Source organism: Aythya marila, assembly GCF_965140915.1.
Source record: "Aythya marila genome assembly, chromosome: 1".
In the NCBI taxonomy this organism is placed as follows: domain Eukaryota; kingdom Metazoa; phylum Chordata; class Aves; order Anseriformes; family Anatidae; genus Aythya; species Aythya marila.
Window position 1 is genome coordinate 176,801,883 of NC_139042.1, and position 14,286 is coordinate 176,816,168.

General features: G+C 35.3%; 1 protein-coding gene across 6 annotated transcripts in view; it reads right to left on the bottom strand.

The window, feature by feature from the left end:
- Positions 1 to 14,286, bottom strand: part of CNTN1 (contactin 1) — a 251,559-nt gene that overhangs the window by 82,667 nt on the left and 154,606 nt on the right. For all 6 annotated transcript variants that reach the window (XM_082763611.1, XM_082763609.1, XM_082763610.1 and 3 more), the window contains one exon: positions 11,078 to 11,219. In XM_082763611.1, the coding sequence (XP_082619737.1) occupies positions 11,078 to 11,144 (67 nt within the window). In that variant the 5' untranslated portion in view covers positions 11,145 to 11,219. The remainder of the gene's footprint in view (positions 1 to 11,077; positions 11,220 to 14,286) is intronic.

Sequence of the window (14,286 nt, forward strand, 5' to 3'; positions counted from 1 at the left end):
TAGATATATTTAAATTTTAATATCTAAAGGTCTTTAAGTTTTGGACCTGTTTGTTGAACTTCCTAATTTTACTGAAAATTCTGATATTAGATCTGAGTTTCACTTTCTGTTATTTTACCTACCTCTTCAGTCTTTCCTCTTGTAACTATGAAATAATGAAGAAAAAACTGCATCAAGAGCACTTGTTCACAACTGCTCATGTTGTTCTTCATGTACAATGGAAGCCTCCTATTTGCATTCTGCATAGTATTAAGAAACCTGCTATCAAAGACAATATATAATCTTGAACTCAAAACATCAATTTCAGTAGGTTAGAGTATATAGCAAATAATTTCTCTGTTGAGAGAGAGCATCCAAATCACTTTCAGGCAAGTCAATTAATTTTATTATCAGCTAATTCAGTCCCTTCAAGGTTCTAATTTATTTTGAAAATCGATTTTACTCACAGATTAAGGATAATGTCATGAAGCAAAGCTGATGATAATTATGGAAACTGCTGTGCGTGAGTGAGTACAACCAGAAAAGGAAGTTAAAATATGTAGTTTATTAAAGACCACTGTGACCTTTATTTCACAGAATAAAACAGCTTTTTAACAGCAGATTATTTTTTTCACCAATATGAAAATATTGGGGAAATAAATAAAACCTAATTGCTTATTTTTGTCTTGTTCTCAGCTATGAATTGCTCAAATCACCTATATTTTTAGGGGTTATTTTCTAATCTGTGTGGCAAGGAACATAAAAGGCTTTTCTTATGGATACTCTGGGTTTGCAGCACTTCCATGTATGCAACCTTAATGATATGATACAGAGGAGATAAAGTTTGAGAAATGAAGTGATAGCAAGAATAAGTATTCTTTTTTTCATTTTTCTTTCTACTCAGTCAATTTGCTTGTGTACTGTAGCAAATTCAAAGCGAGATTCTTGATGTTTGGAATTTATCTTACAAAATTTTGAAAGATGGGGATTTCATCCAAAGTAGTCATATACTTATTTTCTTTAGGGAGGCTAGATAAGCATTTCCAGCAAGTAATTCTCTCTTCATCAACATCAGAGAGAACTTATATCACATACCTATGGTTAAAATAAAGTGCTATGAAACTTCCCATAGCAGAGTCTGGATTTACTTGACTGTAGCTGTGCAACGTGACCTGGAGTCTCCCAGGAAAGCCTGCAGGCACTGAACCCAGAAATAAAGCCTCCTCCTGGAACTGAATAGTCTGAAGTTGCTGCAGCACTATCACTACCAACAACAGCTAACGACAATTCATCTCTCATGTCTTCAAGTGTTAAGAAGACTCAGGAAACAGGGGACAACAATGGCATGGCCCACCCCTACACATGTTGTTATACGGTTGGCTTTACTTGTTTTGCAGCAGCATCTAGAAAACTCAATAGAAGATCAGGGAACAGATGGTCAGGCAGTACATTAATACTGTAATACAATAACAGTCTTTACCCTAAAGAAATTATGCTTCCACTCCAGTGCAGCACCAGAAGTGCAACTGTACTTTCTGCTTCTTGTTTGTTCTGCAGGCCTCAAACACCCAAAGAACATGGAGAAGGTCAAGCATGAAGAGGCAACATTGTACTTACACCATCACATATTCAGATATATAACAGTTTATCTGTTCCTTCTTAGCAAACAAATAATAATCTCTAATGGAAGCCATACAAATATCCTTTTTTTTTCTTTCTTTTTTTTTCTTTTTTTTTCCAACAAACCCTAAGCAGAAATGTATTGAAATAGTGATCTTATCAATATATATAGGAATATAATTTCTAACATACCAGATAATTTATCAAATCCACTTCCAATCTTTCCAAACACTTTTTTTGATGCAATATGTCTATGTATCATTTATTGCCTGCAAAGATACTGTATTTGGATCTATAAATAATAAATCTTGAAGTATAGTTTTAATCTATAAAGTCCCTTGGGGTAAAGTTACCATCTCTCTGGGTATCTGCCATTTAGGAGACTGTAAGGTCTGTAGGGCTTTCCCAAATCCATTTCTAATGCAGAATTTAGTTTTTGTATTAAATATGACAATAGATATGAAAAAGGCTACTTCAGCATGTCAGGGTATGTTTATTTCTCAGAAAATTCTAACTGGCTAAATTCCAGCCCAGGGAATGAGAGAGAGATTGGCCCATGCTACTGCTTCTCCTGAATCACAATATGGTAATGGACATGTTAATATCTTCAATTAGTCACAAAATTGAGAGACTTTAGCAATATGAAGTATAAATAGCATGGATAGGCAACACTGCCAACTACAAACTAGTTTCCCATAAACAAATCATTTTTCTGCAGAAATTAACTGTCTACAACAACCTATCCCAGCAACCTCATCATGCTTCACAGACCTGAGAAAATGGCAACCCCGAGCATCTGGCACAGCATGGCTGAAATACAGGATCCTACTCCTGCTCTGTACTGAGTTTTACAGAGCCAAATCAATTTTTAATGACTCTTCCTAGGTTCAATCATGTTTGTTTGTTTGTTTTTTTTCTGTATCACTTGGATAATTTCAGACTCGGGAATTTTCTGAATTGGCACTGATGAGACGAGACTTAGCCTCTGGTGCATTGTTTTCCATGGCAGTAGTAGTTAAAGGAGTAAGTTCAAGTACAGCAAAATGCCTAGAGTAAATTGCCTAAAGTAAATTTGTTGATAGTTTTAGAAATCATGATACATATCACACAGGAAGAGTAGCAAAAAGCTAGTGATCTTAATCATGACTTTTGGATCACATGGAAGAAAATTTGGAAAATGGGAAACAAAGACCGCTGGTAGATGCTGCTGCTAATAATTGCACATTATTTTACAGTTAACATATAATAGCCACCATCATCCAAATAATCTGTTTTCTTCTGCTCAGGGCCAGTTGCCACAGGTACACAGAGAGCTACTTTCTATATGATCTGAGACACTTTTGTAAGGAACCTGAAATTTACTCGTTTAATAACTTTGTACAGACTTCTGCCTGTCTTTTCCTTTCTTCATTTTCACATTTTGTGAAATCAATTCTCTATCTAATCTAAATACAGAAACGTGGAAGAAAACCAACAATTCTCAAGGGGAAAAGTACATTGTAATTTTACAGTTAGTCTTCTATGATTTTCTTGAATGGTTCTCGTTCAAAGATAGGGCACTAAACCATGTTAAGACACCAGCTTATCAGTGCACCTTCAGGTTGTTAGTATGATAATAAGCAAATAATTAACATTTACAATTAACATTTACTCTCATTTTTGAATTTGATATCATACTGTGAGAGATTTCAAGCACATCTTAATTTTCTACATTTTTTTACAAGATACGCCTTTTCATGATGGCTTACAGGCTAGTTATAACCCACGTTTCATTCAGAAGCTGTGAAATATTCTTAATTTAGAAGTAAAACTATTTTTAAAAAATATTTTTCCTTGTCCACAAAGTTATAAATGCTTTGTATTTCTGGAATGTACAAAATGACCCAAATTTACTTTCAGAACAGAATTGTCATGACTGGTAGACAGTATTACCACACAAATTTTTAAAAAGTTGTATATTTAAAGGGTTGATCAGAAATGGTGGATATGTAGTTATATGGCAAATAAATACAAAGTAGACTAAATGTGATGTTAAATGTAAGATTAAGTTACTTCACCCAAATGCTTCACATGATGCAATGGTGATTTTAATGGGTATCTATTTGCATATCTGCCTTAGTTGTTCTACAGTGTCTTTAATCTTGCTAAATCCTTAAATTAAAACACACACACACAAAACAAAACAAAAACAAACAAACAAACAAATAACAGAGAAGTAACTGGTTCTTGATAGGGGAAACAGCTACAAAACAGATACAAAATGGTGCAGGCATTTCCTGTTTTTAGGGCACTTAGGCTTCTGGAACAGCTCCCAGATGTGGCACCACTGACAAGGCGCTTTATCCAGGAAGAACAACTTGCACATGTCAAAGAGAAAAACATTAACGTGTAAGGTACCAAATGTAAAAGAAAGAGGAAATGATGACAGACATTACTGAAATGTAGTGAAGGGAAGATAGCAAAACATGAAGTGCTACACTCTATACTATATACTATTCGTATATATATATACGAATCCTTATGTTCAGAAACTACAGTTCAGAAACTATCCTAAGTCCCTAATCCTCCAAATACTTCTGGACAGTGCATGCTTTTCTTTAATATAATCATTCAGTTGCATAGTAGAAAAATATCAGACTCTAAGACAGTAAGACCAAAATGCCAGGTACTAACAGAGACTGCTGAAAAATAAAGGGAGAAAAATTTGAATGTTTTTTTTTTAACCTATGGATTGCATACTTCAGCAAAAAATCATTTTGCTTAAAAAAAAAAAAACAAACACAAGTATGTAAAGAAATATTAATTTTTCTTTTAGAATGACTGTTCATAAAACAGTTACTTTTGAAGATAGCTGTAAGAAGGTTAGCAAGTAGTTTTTTGATGAATAAATGCCTAATTTCACTGTCATGAAAACATATTCTTAACAAAAGATGGCATATAGTTTTACTAAGGGATGTCTGCAAGAGCTACTCCTGGAAAAATTAAGGTCTTTAACTTCATCTTTAGAAAGGGTAAAATAATAATATTGGCAAATAATAATGGGAGGCCAATAATAATAAGACAACAATAAAAGTTCATTAAAGGCCTCTCGTTATTTCAGCAACATAATTCATCACAAAATTTAAGAACCTAAGTTGATCCAAATAAACAAGATTGCTTGTGAATGTAATGTTAAGCACATGTTCAAGTCTTGTGCTGGATAAGAATCAACTTGATTCTAAAACCAATGCAAATTGTGACATGAGTATAGATAACAAATTACAGTAAAATATTTTGCAGAGGTCAATGCCAGAATGAAGCTAAAAGAAGTGAAATCCCATCACTCCCACTGAAAACCAATATAAAATTATTTTCATTAGCAACTTTATTCTATCATTCTATTGAATGTCTTCTCCTTCTGCTCCTGCTTCCTGTACACTTCTCTATTTCTCTGGCATTTAGCATTGCTAAATGTGTCTGCTCGAGACAGTCATTCAGTATCACTATCATCAGTATTGATCTGACACTGTAGAATCCCATTACATATTTTCACATGAGAGAGGGATGAAGATCTGTTGACACAGCACATGGCTAGATTAACCTTGAATGTTAATGGATATATAAATGCAATGGATTCATTCATTATCTTAACTATCACTAACTCATCAGGTTCCATATCATCATTGTAAGCCTAGAAACCATTTGATATTTAGAAGTATATCTTGTACCGTTTTCAATAAGTCACAGGAAAGAGAAGCTCATGCTCAGGACCAAGTCGATCTGGGAATGAGCCAAAATATTTCTACCAGGCTTGCAGGAAGGTAAAAAAGGCACTTTCAGGTTTCTGAGCATTATGACCACAGAGCATGTTATGATTATGTATCTACAAATGTCAAACGCCCTTCTGTAGCATTAAATGATCTTCTAACACCCAAGCAGAGACATAGCAGACAAATGGGTATTAAGTGAACTAATTAGGAAAAAAAAAAAAAAAAAGAGAGATCTCTCTTTAGCAATTGTGGATAATGCCAAATGTTGTGGTAAAGATCTTTAAACAATGTACAGTTCAGACCTCAGTTCACGACATGTATTTGAACCTCCTATGCTAGAGAAAACCCAAGCCATATAAAATTTAAGGTTTGGGGCTGGTTTTTATTTATTTATTTTTTTACTTCTCTAATAATCAGGTGGGAAAAATTACACTTGGCATTTATGGGTAGCTTATGTGCTGAAGCCAAACATGTTCAAGTCCATAAAACTCATGATGCAGCATTTAGCAGTCTAGAAAGAAGATTCTGTTATCCTGACGGAGAAGAGGTACCAATGAAAGCCAGCAAGATGTTAAAGGGACATCAATCACCAAGAGCCAGTCAGCACTTAAACAGAAAAAGTAGCCAGTCACATAGTGCCACTTCATATTATAAGAAAGGGTTAGATTGTCTTTGGGAGGGCTTCCTCTACTTATCCAGACTGACAAAGGCAGGGGAATTACTCTTATCTTAAGCCTTCTCACATGTGTCAATGAAGTCCTTAATGAGCCATGTAGTTTATTATGTAGTTTTTCTTTTATAGCAAGTTTCTAGTATGAAAATCTCCAACCCTTGGCAAAGCAATTTTATCCTTATGCCTACGAATGAAATGATAAAGTTTGCTTCTCTTCTCACGCTTCCAGTAGGAATGCCAACAAATACCAATTAAAGTACTTTTCAGCATGCTCAAATTTGACTATCAGATTCTTAAGTCATTTAGGTGATTCCTCCTTAGAAACACAAGTGCTATTTCAAAAGTTACTTAAGAACCTAACAGCTTGGTCTTTTGGGAAAGCTAGTGCTCAGCAAATTAGAAATGTATTTAGAGTGTGGTAGCTACTCTGCACAATCTCCTCACACAAGCCTTCCAAGTGCATAAGAAATACCAACAACGTACTTAAAAATTCAACATGTTGCCTAATCATAGCCCCATTTATACATCAACACAACTGTCTTGTATTGAGAAGCCTTATGTCCCTTACGTCTTACCCGTTCGCTTGGGGTCCTAGTGACTTTTGAAAATAAGGCATAAGGTTCCCTAAATAACAGAAGTGCTTTTGACATTTTTGCCCTTGGACTATCAACTCATTTTACACAAACTAAAATAGTTCCTAGAATAGAAACCTGCATTTTGAGTCTTGATCTGACCCAAAATCAAATACTGCCTGACTTGGCACCATGAAGTCTCAAGTCAGAAAGTTTGATTAGAAATAAAATATTGGACAGTGTAATGTTTTTTGCTGTTGATTCCTCCTACAGACAAATGTAATTGAGTACTCACTAAGCACAACAAAATGTAAGCCCTCTGCAGTTTGTTTTTTTTTTTTGAGAAAAAAATAGAATAAAACATGCATGATTTTGGATCAGACTCTTAATTCTTTTGGCCCAATTTATTATCCCACGTGAAGATACAGTTTAGTTCATTGATTCATATGGGATATGACAGATGAAAGCAAAGTCTAAAATCCAGACTTGTCAATAGGATATGAATATAACAAGAAATCAAAGGCCTCTGAGGAATATGTTGAAGAGAACCCACATGTCAGAGGAAAGAGAAGAAGAGTCAAATATTAGCAGTAATAGGCGTGAAATAACTTTTTTGGCAGTGGACTGACAGTCATCTCGATGTTCCCTGAGGAGTGATTTGCTGCTTTCTATGCCTTACACTGCTCAAATGTACTCAGAAAAGCAACCCTTACTATAACTGTCTGTTATATCAGTAAGCGAAAGACCAAATTACTTACGGCTTTTTCATCAACTTATATCTGCAAGGCTACATTTCAAACATTAATTTACCTGGAAAATAAAAATTCCTCCTGTCTCATAGCAGAAGATGATTTCTGTCTAAACTTCTGATCCACTTATTCATGTAATGTTTGCTTCACTTCATTCAAGAAACTGCACATTCTACTCTAATGGGTAATGGCTTGTAATTAAAACAATTTTTAACTTCGGCCTTTGATTATCATAAAATAGAAGTCGGGGGTGTTGTTCCAGAGAAAACTCCAAAATTCTAAAAAGGCATGTATTTTGGTTTTGGAGCAACAACAACAACAACAAAATGTAAATTTCTTGTAGTAGGAAAAAGATTTGTTTGAAAATAGGTCACAATCCTTGGCTTACAGAGTGCCAAAATAACTGTGATCCTTTCAGGCCAAATTCTGAAAATTTCAAGTCAGGGTAGCATTCTGGTTTTCAGCTTCCTACCTCCATGCTTCCAAGATACTTCCAGTACTTATGCTTGGAAGCTTCCATGGTTTTATCCAAAGCATGAATTCTTAATGCTTTAAACCTTTTTGGCAGCTGTCTTTGTACTCGAGACAGACCGTATAGTTAGACATTGACTCTGAAAAGTACGTGTTTCCTGACCCTAGAGCAGTTCATATAGTAGGTCTGTTTAGGAGCCATGGGTTGCAAAATCCTTATCTGGTGATTCTGGTCATGGATCAGTTTGCCCTAAGGCAACTCATGTAGAATCACCTTAGAACGGTGCATCTGGGACTACAGGAGACAACTTGAGCCAAAAATACTTCAAAGGAAAGCCCATGTTTTCTTAAAAAATGTTGAAGCAATCTTTTTACTGCTAACTTGTCTATTCACCATGATCCTTGATTTATCTTGTCACTGAAATGAAAACTTTTGATCTTTACTCATAAACTGCCCTCAATTTCCATATTCTCCATTACTATTGACAATGCATTCCCCTCAATGGCATCACATGTAGAAGAATACCTCCTAAAACTTGACCTGATCACCCTAATTGTGCTCTTTCTTTCTCTACAGTAGCTATTTTTCTCTTTGTAACCATCCTGTGACATTTTCAAGCAACCCCTTTTATTTCATCTTGATTACTGTAGCTATGCATTTTCTGGTTTCCATGACATTGCCAAGAAATACATTGAAAGAGAAAATTTGCTAAGACTACCAGCAGCTCTAGCACTCATATGAAATGAGAAATCCTCTAGCAAGATTCAAGTCCTAGGGCAGAGCAAAGACTGCAGATTCATATTTATGTAATCTAAAAGGACGCTAAAATTCCCAGATGACAGCAGCAGACTTAACTCAAATAGGTATTTAATTATTTATGCAAAGTAGAGCTGGTCCAACAGCTGAGTGTGTGTGTGCTACTCAGCCTTTTAATAATGCATTAGAGATAACGAACTCCCTGTGATTGTACAAGACTATGAATCCTCCACATTGGAGCATGGTGCTGTAGTCCTTAATGGTGGCAGTAAGTTTTATCTTTGACTTTAGATGAAAAATGTATGCAAGTCCCGGATTTACTCCTTACCAAAAGATAAGTTAGGAATTTTCTTTGAACTTGAAAAGCCTTCTACAACCAGCACTATTAGAACCTCCTCATATTCAAAACTCTTCACACCAATGCCTTCTATTTTTCTCACATGAACCTACCAAAGCCAATTACAGTCAAATGAAAGATAAAATGCATATTGCCATATCAGTGCACACTCAAACTACATTCAACATCATCAGACTCATCTTTGTTCTTTCTATGTCACTTGCTAGTGACACTCATAGCACACCATCTTCCAATGTCATTCTAAGGCACCTGGCATGAGGTACCTTCTGATGCCAAGCCCCAGAGGTTGTATGGGGCTTTGAGCAACCTAGTCTAGTGGGAGGTGGCCCTGCCATAGCAAGGGAGGTTGAAACTAAATGATCTTCTTTAAGGTCCTTTCCAATCCAACCCAAACCATTCTATGATTCTGTGATCTCTGGCTTATGGGCACAACTGTAATGTACATAATACACAATAGCATTCATCATTAGTTGATCATTCATAGCTGACCATCAAGAGATTAACTAGATGTTTTTTGTCAGTGGTTGACCCACACACCTTTTTTTAATCAGTCAATTTCCAGCACTTCTTTGGCTAGTTTTGTTAAAATGAAATCACACCTCATGTTACTGGTGATAGCTGACAGACTTTTTTCAGGAAAAGCCCAGTATTAAATTAAAGTTGTGAATTTTAGTTTTTTATTTTGGTGCCATCAATAACCCTCTTATCTTAACAAGGACAAAACTCTTAAAACACCTAATAAATATGTTTTAAGAGATAACAAGATTTTAAAGGTCTTGATTTTTATTAGGTGTAAGTATATCGTCCAGCAAACTCAGACTTGGAGTAAAGAACCAAGTTTAAACCCTTCATAGAATAAAATAGTGTTTTCACTAAGTGAATAAGCACTCCTGTGATCTACATAGTAACTTCCTAAATGTAGTGTGCTTACATCAAATATTAAACATATTTTTGGACTCAGTAATACAAACAATATGGTCTTATGATATTGTTGAGTTGATACCTGAAATGGTAGGCCAGATTAAACAAGATCATGAAGTGCTTGTTTCAATTACAGACTCAATACATAATTATGTAACAGCCACCACCCACAAGAAAACAAAACAAAAAACATATCAGTATGCTTTATGACATGCAGTAAAACTAGTTTTATGAATAACTTTCCTCACAAAGTAGGGAATGGTCTACAGCCTACCTTCACATGCATTAGAAAACAACTGCATCATTACTACACAATAATTGCACTTCTCAAATCTCAGTCATCATTTTGTGTATGCACAACTTCATTATTTTGCTTTTTACATGCTCTGATCTTAATCCATGCAGTCTGTACATAAGTAAAACATTCTCTTTCTTGAGGAGAGCTCTATTTATGTTGACAATCCAATTCATAATGGCAACTAAAACCCAGCATCATTTAAATTGACAAGGATGTCTGAAACAGGATTTACAAATTTCAAGTTGTTTGGAAGGATTGGAACAAAAACTAGTTTTTAATCTTTAATTTTAACTTTCCAAAAAGATCCTTCTATCTTTTAGAGCTAAACCAAAATTTGAGTTGCAAACACCTCTGTAGTTTCAGATATTAGAGACATAGCTCCTGCAATTTTTAATGTTTATGGCTGCATCTGTATTTATGAAAAGTTTTACTGTTTATAATTTCAGATTAAAGTCAGCACATGTAGTATTGCCCCAAGTTTTTGCCCCATATGTTTTGAAAACTACCACTATGCTGTGCTGACAGGAAATCCAGATTTTGTGAATTTTAGATAACGTCTACATTATAGAATTTTCTGTTTATTGTGTCTTCTTGTGGGCATATTTCCATTCTTCCAAATGTGTTGATTATCTGTGCACAACTAGATGGTTGATACATTTTTTATAATCTTGGATGACTATAGAGAAAAAAATAATTCTGTATGCCAACTGAGAATAAACAAGAACAAATTTAAAGTTCAGATCTCATTTTTGCAAGCTTTTAATTATGTCTTCCATTGTAGGAAGTATGCTTCCTTACAGCTTCCTTAATCACATTTAGTATTTCATTGTATCTACACAAATGAACTAAAGCCATACAAATAGCATAATTGACCTTGGAATGAACACAGCTTAAAACAGTTAAATGAATTAACATGGAAGGTCATCTTACCGTGAAGATGACCGCTCTCACAGAAGATGAAACAGAATGTAATAAGGTGACCGATGAAGAACCACATGGTTATCTTCTATTCTGAGATTATCTTAAAAGGAATTCTGCCGTGCAACACCAGTATTCAGAGAACTAAAACCACCTGATGAGAGAGAAATAAAAAGGAGTAAATAATTCTGAAACAAGGTTTTATCTCATATCACATTCAGCTTGCCATAATATCTGTCTAAACAGAATACTAAAGGATAGATTATTTTGGATAATAAATGCACTAAACGCACTATCAAATTTTCTGGATTAAAATAATGATCTCTTCTATTCAGACAGCATGCTCTTGAAGGATACTCAGGTTTCCTGGTGATAGTAAGTAATATAGCAATTGTCAGTACTGAACATCCTTTATTAAATCAATCTTCCTAAATCAGAAGTATGCCTTGCATGGGATCTAGATCGTTTCTGTGACAACACTTTACAGTGTTAGATATGTTGAAGTATTCTGTAGTTTGCAACAACATAAGGAACACGCAGATTCTGTCCTCCCCAGTCTCAGTAAATACTACACTATAATTAATGATTTCAAAGTCTGCAAGAAAAAAAAATACAGTGAAACCAAAGTATATGAATCTTTTTAAGGATTCATTTAAGTTGTCTAGTATATCATTCCTTTAAAACTTTTAGCATACAATTTATGATCTTATGGAAAGGCAGTATTCGTTTTTATGCATTTCCTTTTCATTGCTGAACATAATGATTATTGTAATGTCATATTTAAAGCTTTATTTTCTCCCAATGAGAGAAATTCTTCCTGTATGTATACTAAATTGAAACTACAGGAACATGCAGCTTCTTTTGAATATTTTGAGATTTTAGATACCATTTTCCTAAATACTTAACACTTTTTACTTCTCTCAAGCAATTTTTTGCTAGCTTTGCCTTCTGTATGGTGGTTGTTATCTGTTTCTTTAGGGCAATGTGTTAACTTTTTTGAAGTGTGTAATTTTCCTTTTTCTTTAATGGATTTCTTGCCATGCATAAATAAAAACACATATATAACCCTTTTATATCCATCATATCTTGTTCATACTCCTCCTGTCTTCTCTTGATTGGTTCTATTGTATCACTGTTTAAGTTATGGCCTTCACACAAAGAAAGGCTTCCATCCCTGACAGAATATTGTCATATATTGGGTATGTGAAAATATTACCTGCTCTAATAAGTTTATAAATTTTGTTACTATTTCATTACATGAATATGCTCACGTGTAGTTAAATACCCTTCAGTACAGTACTCTAGCACATGTTAATATGCCTTTGTCACTTTTTGTGGGATGCAGTCTTGATGCTACTGATTTCCAGTTGCCCATTACAGGTATTGATGACTCTGACCACGGCTTCTACCTTTTACCTGGACTCTTGTTCTCTTGTAAAGTTGAAATATTTTTAACAAGCATGTCTAAACTGTACTAATAGTTGTGAAAATCATGGCTGTTACATGAAAACATTATTCAGCAAAACAAGACCTGTACAGTGATCCCAAAAGGTAGGATTGATTTAGAAATATTCCCTGGAAAAAAACTCTCACATTGGCAACAAATACGTATGCATACTGTAGGCAGATCCAAGTGGCAGAATTCAACCAATGTTACTCTCTTGCTTCTGAACTTTCTTTAGACTCCAGTATTATCCTTTTCTCTACTAAACAAAGGATATTCACAGCTATTTTAGGCATCCATCTTAAAATGGGAGAGGTATGAAATGCTGTGTCTGTATGACTCCTCAGAGGTACGTTACATCAACAAACAATTTTGTATACGTGTCCAGTATCTAGATCCTGACTATGAAGGTTCTCATGGTATGACACTGCCTCTCCTGGAACACATATTTCAATGACATGAATTAAATTGCACAGTCCCTCTGAAATAATGCACATAATTAAACAGCAACGAAACAGTAACTCCGTTGGGAACAGTAATAATTACACAGTAACTCAGGGTGATAATAGCTGTGTTCAAATGTATTAACAGATGAAACTACTAAGAGTAAACCTGTGCACTCTCTCTGACGTTATAGGCACTACTGCAGACAGAATATGCCTCCTCCCTCTCTTTTGCAGAACTCAAGTTCTTTCTGGAAAGCTACTCTTATCTCTAGCTCTCTGAAAATGCCTTTCTGGTGGCTCAGAAGATGTAGTCTGAGCACTGCTTCAAATTTCAGTAAATAAAAATTGTGTCAGTGAATGCTATAAATACCTCATTTTATTCAGATATAAAAATATCCCCCCTGCCAGGATTAAAATTCTTTCCTTGCTCTCACTTATTTCAGCTGGGTGAGTTCTGCGTATACAGCACATCTCTGCTGATTTATCTCAGCTTGTGGATGAGAAGTCAGACTGCTTCACACTGCTCTGGTGAATTCCAGCAGAACTGCCTGCTATTAGATGAGACAGCACAGGAGTTATCCTCTGTATGCCTGAAGCAGCGTGACTGTATGTGATGCTACTACCCAGCTACCCAAGTGTGAACCCAGGAGAATTTGAGGGAGCAGCACTCCCAGTGGAAGCAGCACTGTGAGCTGCAATGCTCATGTGGTGTCATCCATTGCCTTTTTTCCTTTATAGCTCTCATCTTTTCTTTCCTTGCAGAGAGAGAAGGCTATTGTTGGCTAAGTAAAAATCATTCCCTAACAAAAGAAGTCATTAGTATGACTCACTTTTCTGCCCTGTAAAAGGAGAGAATGATTGCTTGTCTGGTTCTACACCATTTAACCTGCACAGTATACTATCCTCTTTTTCTAACAACAAAGCATCATAATTTTAGCAAATGAGTAAGAGATTTTAAAAATATAAAATAAAATGAGCAAGCACTTAACTGCAAATGTGTACACTTTAATTACTATCTAATGTTCATTGGCACATTTATATCCTTTCTTCAGTTCAGTTTCCCAAAACATGACTACAGGGCCTTTGCCTTGTTAGATTCAAGAAAACTCCTGGATAGCTGTCTGGAATGTGGTCCTCCCAGAGGAAGTGGGGAAAAACTGGGACATTGGCTGCTGAATAGAAAGCACATTCAATTTTGAGCATGGGGACCTCCTAGAACTGCTCTGGAGACTTGCAGTGTCTCATGATGCTTCATTATGATCTGGGTGCTCCCAGGACAAAAGGAAAGACCTGCCTCTTTATACTACCAAATCACAATGATTCTTTAATCT